The following is a 13,999-nucleotide window of genomic DNA, read 5'->3' as shown; positions in this document are numbered from 1 at the left end:
AATTATTTTCGAGAGCGTAAAAACACTCATATTTCAAAATGACTCTCGTGTTTATAAAGCAATCGCATTTTTGGCTAGTATATTTCAGGGCGAATGGATAAGGATTGAGCCAAGAGCTTGTGTGGGCAAATCCAATTTTTGGCAGAAAATGTCAGTTACGCGGTTTTGTACTTTAAACGACGATATGTATGCATGTATGTGCTACTGTTTGAAATGAAAAAGTTTTTATTTTGGCGTCGTGCCAGACGGCTGAAAATAGTTCGGTACCGCGTCTGGCTTTTCGCTTGGCAAACATTTCTAAAATCAAATAAAATTTATAAACGAGGTATACATACTATACAACTGTATGTATGTATGTATTTCTTTCTTTCACATTTCATAAATGTCTAAATACACCTATTTACTTCCTTTGCACTTGCATACATATCTGCATTTACATTACATTTACTTTAATTATATAGAAAAGCATTTTCATTTCTTAATGCAGTACTTTTAAATTAAAGTAATTTAGTTTCGTTTAGTTCAAACGCTGTTTTTTTATTAAATACTATACATACGTATGTACGTAAATATGCTAATACTGCGATAATTTTATTTTTAAATTTCGTTGGATATTTAATTAGTTTGTAATCGCAGATGTTTGTACAAAGCTGGATTTCGAGAGAAAATTAAAGAATTTTTGTTTATTAAAAAAACTGCTTACAAATTTAATTTCTTTAGTTGAGAATGTATTTAAATTTCTGTTTGCTTCAACACTGTAATTTATTTAATGCTATAGCAGTTGCAAAAATGTATTTCGTTTTTAGTGACTGATTTTTGCACAAAGCCTGATTTAGAAAGAAAATGGGTTGTTTGGTCCCTTTTATATTAAAAAAGCGATATGTTTGTATATGAACACGATTTCATTCAGCTATTCACTAACTATTCTATAGTACACTTAGGTCTATTTTTATGCGGTACATGCGTTCCTCAAAGCCGCATAAAAATAAATCCACATTAAAAAGTTCTTTACTTTCATACAAAAACAGGCGATGCGTTCCAGCATTTTGAAAAATCGCCTTCAACTCTGCATTCCTTTCTCGTTCACATTTTCAATGGAGTGGTACAAATTGAAGGGCTTCTGCTTTTGCTTCTCATAGAAAGGCTGTTGTAGGGCGTAGTTCGCAAGGGCTTTTGAAGGAATTCTTCTAAAGCTGCCTCTTTAATTCAGAAAAGTGATACTTCTGTAAGATATTCATATCAAATACTTACGTTTTATTGTGATTGAAAATGCATATTGAAATTCATTTGTAACCAGGGTTGCCACTACCAGAAAAAAATACTTACCATCCACTTGAAAAAAAAATCTACCAAATCTGGAAAATATGTATGTACCAATAACTTTTTTAGTTGTTTTAAGAGAACAAAAACTATATTTTTGTTCTATTTGTTTAGTTATTTCATCAAACATTAAAATTGTTTATTAAGGAACTTTTTATTTAACTAATGATGTGGTGTGTTTGAGATCATATTATTGGCGTCGTCTCGGTTTTCTTCAACCAAAACGAAAGTGATGAAACTATAGGGAACAACGAAACTTTATCTTTTAAAAACACTTCAAATAGAGTTATAATAGACAAATACAGTGACTCAAAAAACCGCTATGTATTTTTTATATGTCAGAAATGTTTTTCATGTAAATTTTGTGTGCTATTTTTTTATATAAGAATATTATTTGCGCTTTAACCAAAACCATAAAAATCAAGGATCAAGCTATTTACAACATTTAGAACTTTTTACTCAGAATTTTTAAAATAATTTTGGAATTTTAGTATAACAAAAAAAATATTTGTTTTCAATCAAAATACTTTAACAAAAATCTACCAAAATGAGAAAAAAATATATCTTTTTACCAACTCACATTTTTTCTACCAATTTTGGTAATAATTTACCAAAGTGGCAACCCTGTTTGTAACGCTAAAAAATATAAAGCAATGCTTTAGCTTGAGTTATAAATAGGAAACTCCCTTCTAGAAGACATATTGGGAAGTACGTTTTTGTCTACTTTGGCAGTGTTGCCAACTGCAAAGGTCCGAAAATCCTATCATCCTTTTAAAAACGCTCTGCTTATCCCATTTTTAAGTTCGAAAATCCCATTTATGAATAGTAACAATATAACGACACCTGAGTGGAATATCGACATATCTCGGCAGCCAGTTCGAAAACCCTTCTCAGAATTCAAGAACGCACTACTTCAAAATTTGATTGAAGAACGCCCTATTTTAGAATTTAATTGAAAAACACCCTATTTCAGAATTTGGTTGGCGTTTTTGAACCGAATTCTGAGTTAGGACGTTATTGAAGACACTTGGTTCTTTGTCGATTGCTGACTGTAGGCCCTGCGGAGCTTAACGCGAACCTTTGGCTGCTGAAGGCACTCAGAAATTATGTGTATGTCCCATCGTTTCCCCTGCTAGTTACACTTCCTAAACTTTTTGTGATCTATAAGAGTTAGTTTAAACGCATGTGCTGCTAGCAAACAATGCCTTGATAGTAATCCCTCCAGAAGTATCGACTTCGTTCTTCTTGTTGATAGTAGAAAATCGGTAAGTTTCTGATCATCTGAAGTGCATATAATTTTTACATTTTGCAATACTGAGCTCTTTTCAAAAACCTTTAGGGCACATGATCTTGTAATCTTTTGAAAAACAAATACAATGGAAGTTAAATTTACTTGATGATTGAATAATTGATAATACAGCCATATGAACAGTGTTGCCAGGACTTCAAAAAAAAAGAAGTTAAATCGGCCAAAAGCGAAAAAAAAGAGGTTAAAAAAGGCCAGTCTTTTCAAAATGTCTTTAACTCTTTTGTACAAAGAGGTGGTACAAATGTACAACCGAGCAACAAAAATGTAAATACCTCAAAACCAAAGTATTTACGATCATGAAATTTCATGAAAGCCTTGTGCAAACATTTTTGAACACCATACCGTTTAATAAAACTATTTTAATAATAAAGGGGACTCTTTTTTTTAGGGTCTGAAAGCCCATAGTTCTTAAAGACAAAGTAATGGTAAATTTTTACCACCAAATATCTTCATACATTCAATACGATTACAATCGTTAAAGTTTCAATTGGAGCGCGCACACGAAAATGAAGCAGAAACGGCAATGATAGAAACTTTAGACGGCTTCAAACTTTAACGCGCGAGGACCATGAGACTACTGAGGTTAATAGAATACGTCTGTTTTGAGTGTATACGATTTGACAGTACCAGATGCAGACTTGCAAAATTTCTGGCGAGAGTTTCACGCCTGAGTCACTCGTGGAGGCTATGCTACAAAGCAGCGAAAAATGATCGGCAGCATCTGACGCAATAGCAGAGGCGATAAAGAGACTAAGGATCCTCGAATGGCTACGGCGTAGCAGCGGCAACTAACTACCTTTCTCCCTCACGATGTAGTCGAATGACGTCAAATTCCCGTGGGCTGCGGTGTTCTAAGAAATAACATGCTTTTCCTGGTTTTATGTGGACACTGCGCTGAAAAAACTGTTGAAGTATAAAGAACGAGTTCGCTGAGTAAATTTGGTTGGACAAAGCGATGCCGCCGGGTGATATTCGCTTAATATTTCGTCAAGTAAAACTGAACCGGAACAATAATTTAGTACTGATACAAATATTGTGGAGCAATGATTGGGTCAAAATGACCCAATTTTCATGAAAACCTTTAATTACAGAGTTAGGTAATTTTAAATAAGCTGCGGCGTTGTCTATTCGCTAAAAGCGTAATCAGTGGTTTTGCAAAAAAAAAGAGTTTTTTATTTTATTTTATTTTCTAGAAGACAACATAGTTTTTCCATACACCCACAGTGTTTCTAGGTCATTTTGACCCAAATTCTTATTTAGTATTTAACGGCAACTTTGAACAGATAAGCATACAACACCTGTTGATAAAGTTCCTGCATGTGATAAATAAAATATTAACTGAATTCAATCTTCGTTTTTCTTAAAATTGACTAATTTCTATTATTGGATCAAAATAACCCAAAACATTATAGGAAGGGGTAAATTTAAAACACTGCTTAAGGGTTAAAAAGCTCGTTTGCAAATAAGAAAAGGCTAGAAAAAAGCCCTGAAGCCAAATACTAAATTTAGCAGCTAAACGACAAAGAAAAAAGCTCTAGCCTCAAAAAGGCTAAACTGGCAACACTGCATATGAACATAAGCATATATTAATTTATATGTGCATATTATGTTGTATTTCACTATCAAATATTTACATTTGCTGCTAAAAAAATGGTCGCTATTTGGAATTGAAACGCTGCCGTCGATAAGAAGCACATAACAAGTTTTGCCGGGAAAAGGACTTGTATGTATGTATGTAGGGACAGACTAAAAGTGCGATACTATGGCTTATGCCGATTTCGTTTCTACCGGAAAATGCAACCTTTGGCCCTCTACGCGCAAACACCAAGAAGAGGGCGATGACAAGGCAACATTTGCTTTGTGTATTTGTGTGTCATTTTTGTCAAACTCAAATATATTAAAAAATTAAAAAGGAATAAAATCAAACAAATTTAAATCATTTAATATTATTTATTATTTATTGCCGAAAATATTTTTTTGGCGGGTTGCCACCTATTTAAAAAATTGTTTTTTGATAAGATAATATAAATACTGAATTAATATAATTTTGAAGAAAGTGTACGATTTGTAGGATCGAGTTATAAGATTATAGATTATTTTCAGGTTATTCTTTCAGGTTTTGCTTGCCGCTCGTTTTTGTCTTAATATAATTTTACACAGTGCTATTTAGATACTACGTTTTCAAAGAAGATTTTCTGAATTTTCGGAAGTTGCTGGTTTTTGGGAATGTCGTGGAAACTGATTTGTTCCGTCCCGCCCGCAGAACTTCCCGAAAACACCCGTCCCGGCCACTTTGAAATTAGTATTGTGGGCCCCTTAAATACTTGAATCCTTGTAGTCTTAGTATTTATTAAATTCAATTTTGGCCATCATTTAAAGAAAGATCCACATATGGGTGTACGCTTTTGGTCGAAATTGCATTTTATTATATCTTTAGAACACTAAACTAATTTTGAAAAGCTGTCGTTGTCATTTGTATCGAAAAGAGTTAAAAATTAACTTTACTTCCAGAATAATACAATGAATTGTGGCTAAGTATATAGGCGCAACGTATGCACTTGCATATGCTTGTATGAACATATATTTTCATACAAAAATATGTCTGTACACATACAAATTAAACTGTTTGTAATCAACAATATTTCGTTTTTTATATCCCACATTTATAAATAAACATGTACAATACATACATATGTATGTATGTGTGCATGAATGTAAAAATGTATACACCCATGGCTAAGATAATAAAAACACATCACTTTGATTTTTTTCTAAATGTAACACGTTTTTTGCTAATTAAAAAAAATGTGTAACATAAAAACACATCATTTTGATTTATTTTTTCTAAATGTAACACGTTTTTTTTCTAATTAAAAAAAAATGTGTAACATATTTTGTATGGAATATGCCTGAAAAAATTGTCAAAAATCAAGAAGATTTTTTAGTTACTTAAAACTTACACTTTATTATACTAAAATTTAATGCGCTATAAATCTGATTAGAATGTTGAAAATTTAGATGCAGTTTTGCGTAGTTTTATAACCTTTTTACAAAGTTTGAAATATAAAATATATAGAAATAGGCCAAAATTTGTTAAAATGTCGCTGCTCTATTTATATTACCACCACTGTATATATGAAAATGTATACATGTACATATAGATTACTTACGTAGATATTACAAAGTTTTCAGATTTCCTTGTTTATAAACAAAACTTTGGATTAATATGTATATGCATATACATAAGTGCATGTACATGTACATAAGTACATACAAACATACATACATACATACATTAATACATGCGGGTATGCACATTATTGATATGCGGTTCCGAGTATTTAAAGAACCGGTTCCTTATAGTCCGATTCCAAGGAGAACCGGGAATGTGAACCTTTTTTTAGATTTCAAATTCAAATCAAAAATTCAATATCTTTTTATATTTTTGTTATAAAGCAAAGTACAGAAAATAAATATAAATATTAATTCCTTAGTTGATATTTGTATCACAAACATTTTATAACAATAAAATACAAGAAATTAAATTTAAGTAAGCGTTTTCTACGTTAAGGCTTCATTTAAATCAAAGTAATGTTACTATTTAAAAATAACTTTTTCGCTGCTCTTTTGACGCATTCAAATCGCTGGTCATCGACTCCATTATCATTGACTGGGGGCTCCACTACTTTAAATGCTGCTGCCATTCAATAACGTGGAAAAGTGTTCCTCCATAATTTGATAAACGTTCTGGACATCGGTCGTTGGTTGTTCCTATAGGAGTTCGCCCCGGTCTTGAAACCTTCCGTAAGTCGCCTAACTCTCTGATAAAAGTTGTGAGCGTTTTTGCTGTCGGCTAGAATTTCAAGCTCTTCGCTCTGACGTATTTAGGCCTCTGCCTTCTTATTGCGGCAAATACGTCCCGCTTCCATCTTCATTTCCCTATAACGGCACCCGCGGTATCCCGCGGACTCGTATGGAACAAACCTAATAAAAAAATATTCTTTGTTTATTTGTATTTGGCCGTTAATTGCAAATTAAATTAACTTTGTTAAATTACCCATATTTTAAAGGTGCGTTTTCTAAGTCTGCGCCGCTGGCTATGCGAAGGTCAGCTGGTATGCCGTCGGACCCATGCCGTATTTAAGCCGTATTATTACTGTGCTTACCTCGTTTGATTCGTGTGGAGGGTCGTGACGTCGTCACTATATATTTGTCTGGATTATTTATCAAACGCGCCACCGCTGTTGCCATCAGAAAGCCTGGATGAGAGCTCGCTCCATGTCTAAAGTATACTTGGGTCGTTTGTGACCAAATTTCTACCTTAGTCGCTGCAAAACTCAGTCCAGAATATATTTTTGGAAATCGTTGACTATTAAAAATCTAGTTTTTAGGTCATCAACTGCTAACGCAAGCCAGTTCTTACCAATTAGCTTTTGTAGACATGTACTTACAACACAAAAACTTGATGCAGACTATTTTAAATTTTTATTTTTTTTTTTTACAAATTCTAACAGCAACAAAGAGTTTGAAGGAAAATGCCAATCTCAGCCAGGATGAAATCGTCAAACTCCAGCAACGTTGGCAGCAAGAGCGCGAATGGATGACGCAATTGCAAGCTCCTTACATAGTGCGCGGTTTGAATGATCAGGTTGAACCACAGTTTATCGCATACCTCACAGAACGCCATGCCTGGCGACCACTACAGCCTATCGTCATGGAATACTGCAACGGCGGTGACTTACGCGCACAATTACAACTGGTGCAAAACATCAATGGGTTGGCGGAGTTCAAGGTACGCGAGATATTGCATGCGCTTCGTCATGCCATTGAGTTTTTGCACACAAAATGTCGCATCGAACATCGAGATCTCAAGCCGGATAATGTGGTCATTCATAATGCGGCGGATGGGCGCCGGATCTATAAGGTAAACAATTTCGTGTTTATTAGGTATTTTTTACTCCTCTGCAATAATTTGTTTTTCTTTTTCACTCTTAGCTCACTGATTTCGGCTTCGCCCGTAACATTACTGAAAATACAATGCTAAAAAGTATTGTTGGCACCCGCAACTATGTTGCACCAGAAGTCTTGGATACGGCCCACTATAAGAATACTGTAGACTATTGGTCGCTGGGTATAATTGCATTCGAATTGATGTGTGGCAATTTGCCATTCATACCACATCAACAGCTGTATGATATAGTAACAAATATACGTAAGAAAAAAGAAAAATGCATTGCTATTACAGAGGACATAAATGAACTGAAATATGTTTTCCATGAGAAAATGCCAATTGAGAATCACATGAGTAAAGTATTTTTAACTAATATTGAAGATTGGTTAACTATAGCATTAGATCAGAATTACCACACGCGCGGTACGCGACTAGTACCGGAAACCAAGGAGCGTGTCCTTATATTTTATACCGATTTGGATCGTATTTTGGCACAAAAAGTATTGACGGTTTTCGTTTTACCCACTTTGAAATTTTATGCATGGGAAATCACAGAACAGATGACACTTTCAGATTTTAGAGAGCTTGTCAAGAGAGACACCGGCATAGAAGATATGTTTTGTATTTTCCCGACTGGCCATCCCAGAACAGTGCTTTCTCACACCTACAGGGCGATCGACTTTTTCGTCGAAGAATGGCAAAATAATCGTGATAGCGATAGTCCGCCAGCGATGCTGTATATAGATGACATGAAATGCAGAGAATACCAGGTAACGCAGCCGGAAATTCCAGTCAATTTAAAAAAATATTTGAATGCCCGAAAAGAAATACCAAATTGGCTGTTGAAAACTATCGAACAAAGTACACATTTTATGCTTGGTAATGAGCAGCTCCAACTAGAAGCATTTGTTAGTGGTTTGAAAGAATATGCTCTGACCATGGAGCACGAAATATTCCAATTCGATGCAGAAGATAAGGGAAGACCTTTGCAGCAATATTTTACAACGCTCACCGACATGCATGGTCGTGTAGAACAATTTTGCATGAGCGTAGAAGCGGCACAGCGGGCGTGCTTGACGCAGGTGATACTGCAAATACTGTGCACTGATTTAAAGCTCATTTATTAAACAATATAAACTTTTGAACAATATTTTTTTAGATTGGAAATTGCGACAATTTCTTCAACCAATGGTGCGCGAAAGCGTGGAAGTTTAAAGAAGATATCGCTACTTTGAATGGACTTAAAACCAAGGTCAGCCGTTACTATAAATCTGGATTGCGGCGTGCCAAAGAAATGGCAGTAAATCCATTTTTCGCCCAGCTAAAGAATAAAGACGCATATAAGCTGTAAGAGCTCACAATAGTAAGCTTAATTCATCTATTTTTTTATAACATTGTTTCCGTGACCTTTCAGCCTCGAGTTTAGACGTCATCTTGAAACAGTGCAGAAAGTCAGAGTTACTGAAAAGGAGCGCTTAGAGGCTTGCAAAACAGCTGTGTACGCGTGCTTAGGTGAAAGAGAAAATGCCTTAAAAAGTCCGCACTTAAAATTTGCCTACTCCGACATTACTTCAGTGAATCAGGAGTTCTTGAAGTTACGAAATATTGTCGATAATAGTTTGCGTCAATTAGAGGAAATGGGAAATAATTTAACGCAAAGTACTATAGTTTTTCACACCAAAATTATTGACATTTACAAAGGTGGTAAAGAACAAAGTACCAAATTAGCACAGGATGGAGTGTCAACGAAATTCCTTAATGGCAATGCAGACGTAGAGAACAGCATTAGCGAACTTCTTCACTATCCTGTTACGCCCTTGATCGAAGAAGTGACTGGAATGATAGTGCAGTAAGTTTTACAATTATATTAATAAATATTATAATTGCATTACCGCTGGGTTTTGGTAATTCTATATAAGTGTAAGGCAGAGCTCTCAAGAGATGAAACAAGACATAGTATTTGCATGGTATTTAAGGAGCTACAGGAAGAGATCGGTTAAGTAAAAAATAATTTTAATATATGTTACCTTAATATAGAAACCCCTATCTCGCATCTTCGCTAAAATACAAAAAGCCGTAAGTAAGTAAAATCCAAAAAAAAAACCTTTTTGATTGATTATGATGCATTTCATCGAAATTATAAGTCCTCACATCATCTTAAGCAATAAAAAATTTTAGTCAGTTTCGGCTTTTTTGCATTTCAGCGACTATATGTGTTAGGGCCTTCCTATATTATAGTAACGACAGGTAGTTTGCTCTTTGGCATCTGTTTGAGAGTGTTAAAGGTCATAGCCAGATATTTTGGACCTACACAGACAAATTAAAGTGTATTTATGTATATATATATATATATAGCCTTTAGGTTTAGTATTAGCTTTAGTACCCAACCACGGCCGCCAACCCATCCCTTCTCTGTCCCTACAGAGATTTGTATGTAGATTCAACTTTTAAATATTGTGGGGCATATTTATAGTCAAAATAAAATCGACTCTTAAGTTAGTTGCAGCTTTTTTTACAGATATTCCATTTGAAAATTTTTTCAAAAAGTTGCAACTAGTCGACTTTATTTTGACTATGAATATGCCCCTGCGTATTTTGATATTAAGTTTTCTATTTTCAATTTCTTCTTACTTTATTTCAGAATGGACATTGAAGAAGATATGAATAAAAACAATGATCTGCCGGCTACCATAAATGAGTGAGCCGCATTACAAACTACAAAGTTTCTAAATATATTGCCAGAAAGCCGATCAATAGCATTTGCAATATATGTTTGTACATGTATACATATATATGTATGTATGTATATATTTTTTGACAATACTATTTGAGTAAAGCATGACTGATTGTGATAACAAATTCATTTGTTACGTGTTACGTTAATGTTACTTATTGTTATACATGTATATGTAAGGATTATATGAGTAAATTTTATGTGTGTGCATATTTACGTATGTACAGTGGTGGGCACATAAATAAGGACACTACTTCTTTACAAGTTTGGGTTATTTATTTTATTTTTCTTTTTATTATAATATTGTCTTAGCTTGAAACGGCTAAGAATACACTTTGAGATTTTTTTGCCGACGCTGTTACCCGTTTTCCTTCATACAAAATATGGTGGAATATATTTTTTTTTATATAGGAGAAAATGAGCAACACTGTCAGCAAAAAAAGTTCTCAATGCGCTACAAGACTGCATACCCGAATTTTTCCTAGAAATTCTGATTAAAATGTTTGAAAGTTTGATGACCATTTTTTGAAATGTGGCTAAGTTTCATAAATCTTTTTCAAGGTTTGAAACTTTCATTTACATGGTTTTCGTTAAAACTTGGTTGGTTAAAACTTGTAAAGAAGAAGTATCCCTAGTTATATGGCCACTACTGTATGTACGCTGATAATTTACAGTAATTTAATTTTTTTTACCAAACTAGCGATTAATTCACTAAAGAAAATTTCGTATTTTTTATAAGCTTTTATTTTTTATTTTTAAGCAACGTTTGGTGTGTTTTTAAGCAACGGTCAGTCACAAAATGGACAGCATGAAACTACCAATGGAATTACATATGTATGTATATACATATGTATCATTACTTACTGCAGACTAGCCAGCAAATTGTTTAACAATAAGGACCGTTTTTCAAGTTGCTTTTAAAATTCAACCGCCTTTTAAACACAAATCTAGTTAAAAAAAAAAACAATTTATGAAGGCCCTAAGTGTATTTTAAAGGTGCACTGTTTGATCCTTGCGTACATTTTATTAAATTTCAAAGAAATTTACAGCAAAATAAGATGCGTATATTTTTGTATATCGAATGGCTTAATTTGCATTGATTAAGATGCCTCATATATTTAAAGATTTTATGTATGTAAATATATGTACATCCATCCGTAACGCTTAGTGGTAAATTTTGTGAATTTTAATTTTAAATATATTTTTAAGCAATCGCGCCGATTTTGTTAAAAAAAAAACTTTAACTATATAAACATACATAACTGTTTTTAGTTAGGTATACTTACTTAGAAGTTTTTACAATGTCAGCTTGCGGTTGATGGTGCTTTTTTGAAATGTTCTTCTGTTTAGGTATCGGCTGTATAAGAATGCGAAACTTCACTCCAAAGCTGCTGTTTTCAATAAAAAAAAAATAGAGTATTCACCTAATAGAGCAAGTGACCTGGCCCTTTGCCAAATAGCAGATTAGCTCAAACAACGGCTGTTTCTCTTTGCCACTTGCTCAATTTGTTGAATACCTATGTGCATATGTATTTTTGTTCTTAGCTAAAAGCTGGCATTGCAAACGCTCCCTCAAAACTCAAGTATGCAAAGTTTTGGTAAACGTTTTAGATGTTTTACCAATTTGAATATAATCTAAAAGTATGTGGAAGGAAGTGCCTTAAAATAAAATAAGAATTGATACAATTTTTTATTTAACAAAACGTATTTTTACAAATGTACATTTTTATAAGAACTCAAATTCCTATTAAAGTGTAAACTTTCAATCACTTTAAAATCTTGTATTTTTTAATTCATTTACTTAATGAAAATAATGCGTTTGTCTGGAGCCCGATTTTTTGAACTTTTTAAAATGCCATAGAAATATTTTCTACCATTTAATTACAGCAGAAATTCATCATCGATAGCAAAGTTAGATTGTTTTTCGATGAATTTCGTTTAGGGCTTTTCGGTGCAACATTGCGCCCAGTGGTTGTGCTTTGTAGGTCTGAATAACAACTCTCCTTTTGTGAGTGCCGTTATTGGAGCTTAACCACTACCCGTCGTAGACGAAGGGCTCCAGCTACCGCGACGATACTGTGGCAGACTTAATTCCTACTAGATTTTACCTCGATAAACCCAACATACACATACCCACACGACAACAACCACTTCTTTGATTGCCCCTCTTAAGCTCATTCAGCTAACACCCGTCTCTGTTTGATCTCGCGAAACAACACGTTTCCTGGATGCATGAAAAATTGACCTTGACAACAACGATTGAAAGACAAGCCGCTTTAGGCAGAGCTTAGTAGCGCCGCTGCAACAATTATGAGTTTAACTTATTACAATCCACAATTACGGACTGTAATTGTGTCAGAGTACCACGGGTCTCGCGAAACAGGTAAAACTCTCCCTCTGCAATAGGTGGGGGTAGAACTATAACAGCATTAACGGGACGAGAGCTAGGGAAGATGTGATGGTGTTTCTATAAATGGCGTTTGTTGCCTGTCAGTGGTCCTAGAATAAAGTACTGGATATACTTAGGAGCAGGCTCTGAATAGTATTTAATAGGGGTTACCCAAGACGGTGTACCTCAATATCTCCCAGATCCCTTTGCCGCCAGCTGGAATTAATTTCACTTCCTACAACGACGACTATACCCTCTGGGCAACAAACCAAAATACCTGCATATGTGTGCTTACTAGCTTGGGCCGAAAATCCGTTTTTTAGAATTCTTATTGGTAATAGCAAAAATTTGGTTCATTATGCTCTAAAAACAAGCTGTGTGAAAGATGAAAATTTTTGGTCAATATCTTAGGCTCGCCCAAGTCCATCAAAGCTCAGTGTGCACAAAAATTAAAAATTAATTAATACTTTTTTTAATAAAATTGCAAGTATCTTGAAAGTACTAGTCCTACATAATTTGGTATACGGACCTTTTTTGTAGAGAATCGATGCAAGCTAAGAAACAATTTTTTAAGCACTTGAACTTTGATGGACTTGGGCGAGCCTAAGGATATTGACCGAAAATTGTCATGTTACGAATCAAAATACTAAAAAAGCGGATTTTCGGCCCACGCTACTACTTACCTTGTAGCTGTTGTCGTAGTTCGACTAGCCTATTAAATGTTTACGCCAATCTTAACTAACGAGAGGCTCAGAAAATTTGCTGTTTCGACGGTGTCCGACATGAGAGGGATGGGTTTAAGGGATCCGACATGTACTCCCACGTCATCCGGTTCTATGTATTGGTATACTAGGGTCTTTCTGACCAAGAGTTGTTGTTTCGGCGTTCTAATACTTTTATGCAATTCGACGATTCCTACTGGTTACCTCTTCGATCATATTAGATTCCTTAATGCGGCAAAATCTGCCGCCTCACTCTTCACATGAACTAAGGAAATCTGGCTAAATGTCAACATGGAATTTACCGACGTCAACAATACTACAGTAAATCGCCGATTACAGCACTTGACAGGCTCTTCTCCTTTTCCGCATACACTACCGAGACTTGGTAATAGACTTTGCTCGAGGAAAAGGATATACAACTCTTTAGCGGGCAACACTTGCAGAGGGACTTACAGGGGATTAGCCGGTCGGTTTTTGTTGTTGTGGCGGTTAACTTAGCTCTGCGTAGATCGCTTAAGTCATTAGTCAGTGGCGTCTGTTAAGGTGGCAGCTGAAGAAATCGTTGGTATCTGGC

At 34.6% G+C, this 13,999-nt stretch overlaps 1 protein-coding gene and 1 long non-coding RNA gene across 2 annotated transcripts; one reads left to right on the top strand and one right to left on the bottom strand.

Annotated features, from left to right (window-relative positions):
- Positions 1-6,049: 6,049 nt before the first annotated feature.
- Positions 6,050-9,921, bottom strand: LOC108378623 (uncharacterized). Its single transcript, XR_001849428.1, has 3 exons — positions 9,685-9,921; positions 7,588-7,589; positions 6,050-6,062 (listed from the first exon to the last, which is right to left on the bottom strand). It is a non-coding gene; the product is annotated as an uncharacterized LOC108378623 (long non-coding RNA).
- Positions 6,987-10,727, top strand: LOC108378622 (inhibitor of nuclear factor kappa-B kinase subunit beta-like). Its single transcript, XM_017634930.1, has 5 exons — positions 6,987-7,553; positions 7,625-8,662; positions 8,740-8,927; positions 8,995-9,429; positions 10,222-10,727. Exons 1-5 carry the CDS (start codon positions 7,071-7,073, stop codon positions 10,280-10,282), a joined length of 2,205 nt encoding a protein of 734 aa, XP_017490419.1. The 5' UTR covers positions 6,987-7,070; the 3' UTR covers positions 10,283-10,727.
- The last annotated feature ends 3,272 nt before the right edge of the window (positions 10,728-13,999 follow it).

The sequence above is a fragment of the Rhagoletis zephyria genome, unplaced genomic scaffold (assembly GCF_001687245.7).
Source record: "Rhagoletis zephyria isolate East Lansing unplaced genomic scaffold, Rhagoletis_zephyria_1.1 Rzeph_scaffold_14546, whole genome shotgun sequence".
Classification (NCBI taxonomy): Eukaryota; Metazoa; Arthropoda; class Insecta; order Diptera; family Tephritidae; genus Rhagoletis; species Rhagoletis zephyria.
The sequence above is the reverse complement of the archived record's forward strand: the minus strand, read 5'-3'. Positions and strand labels throughout refer to the sequence as shown.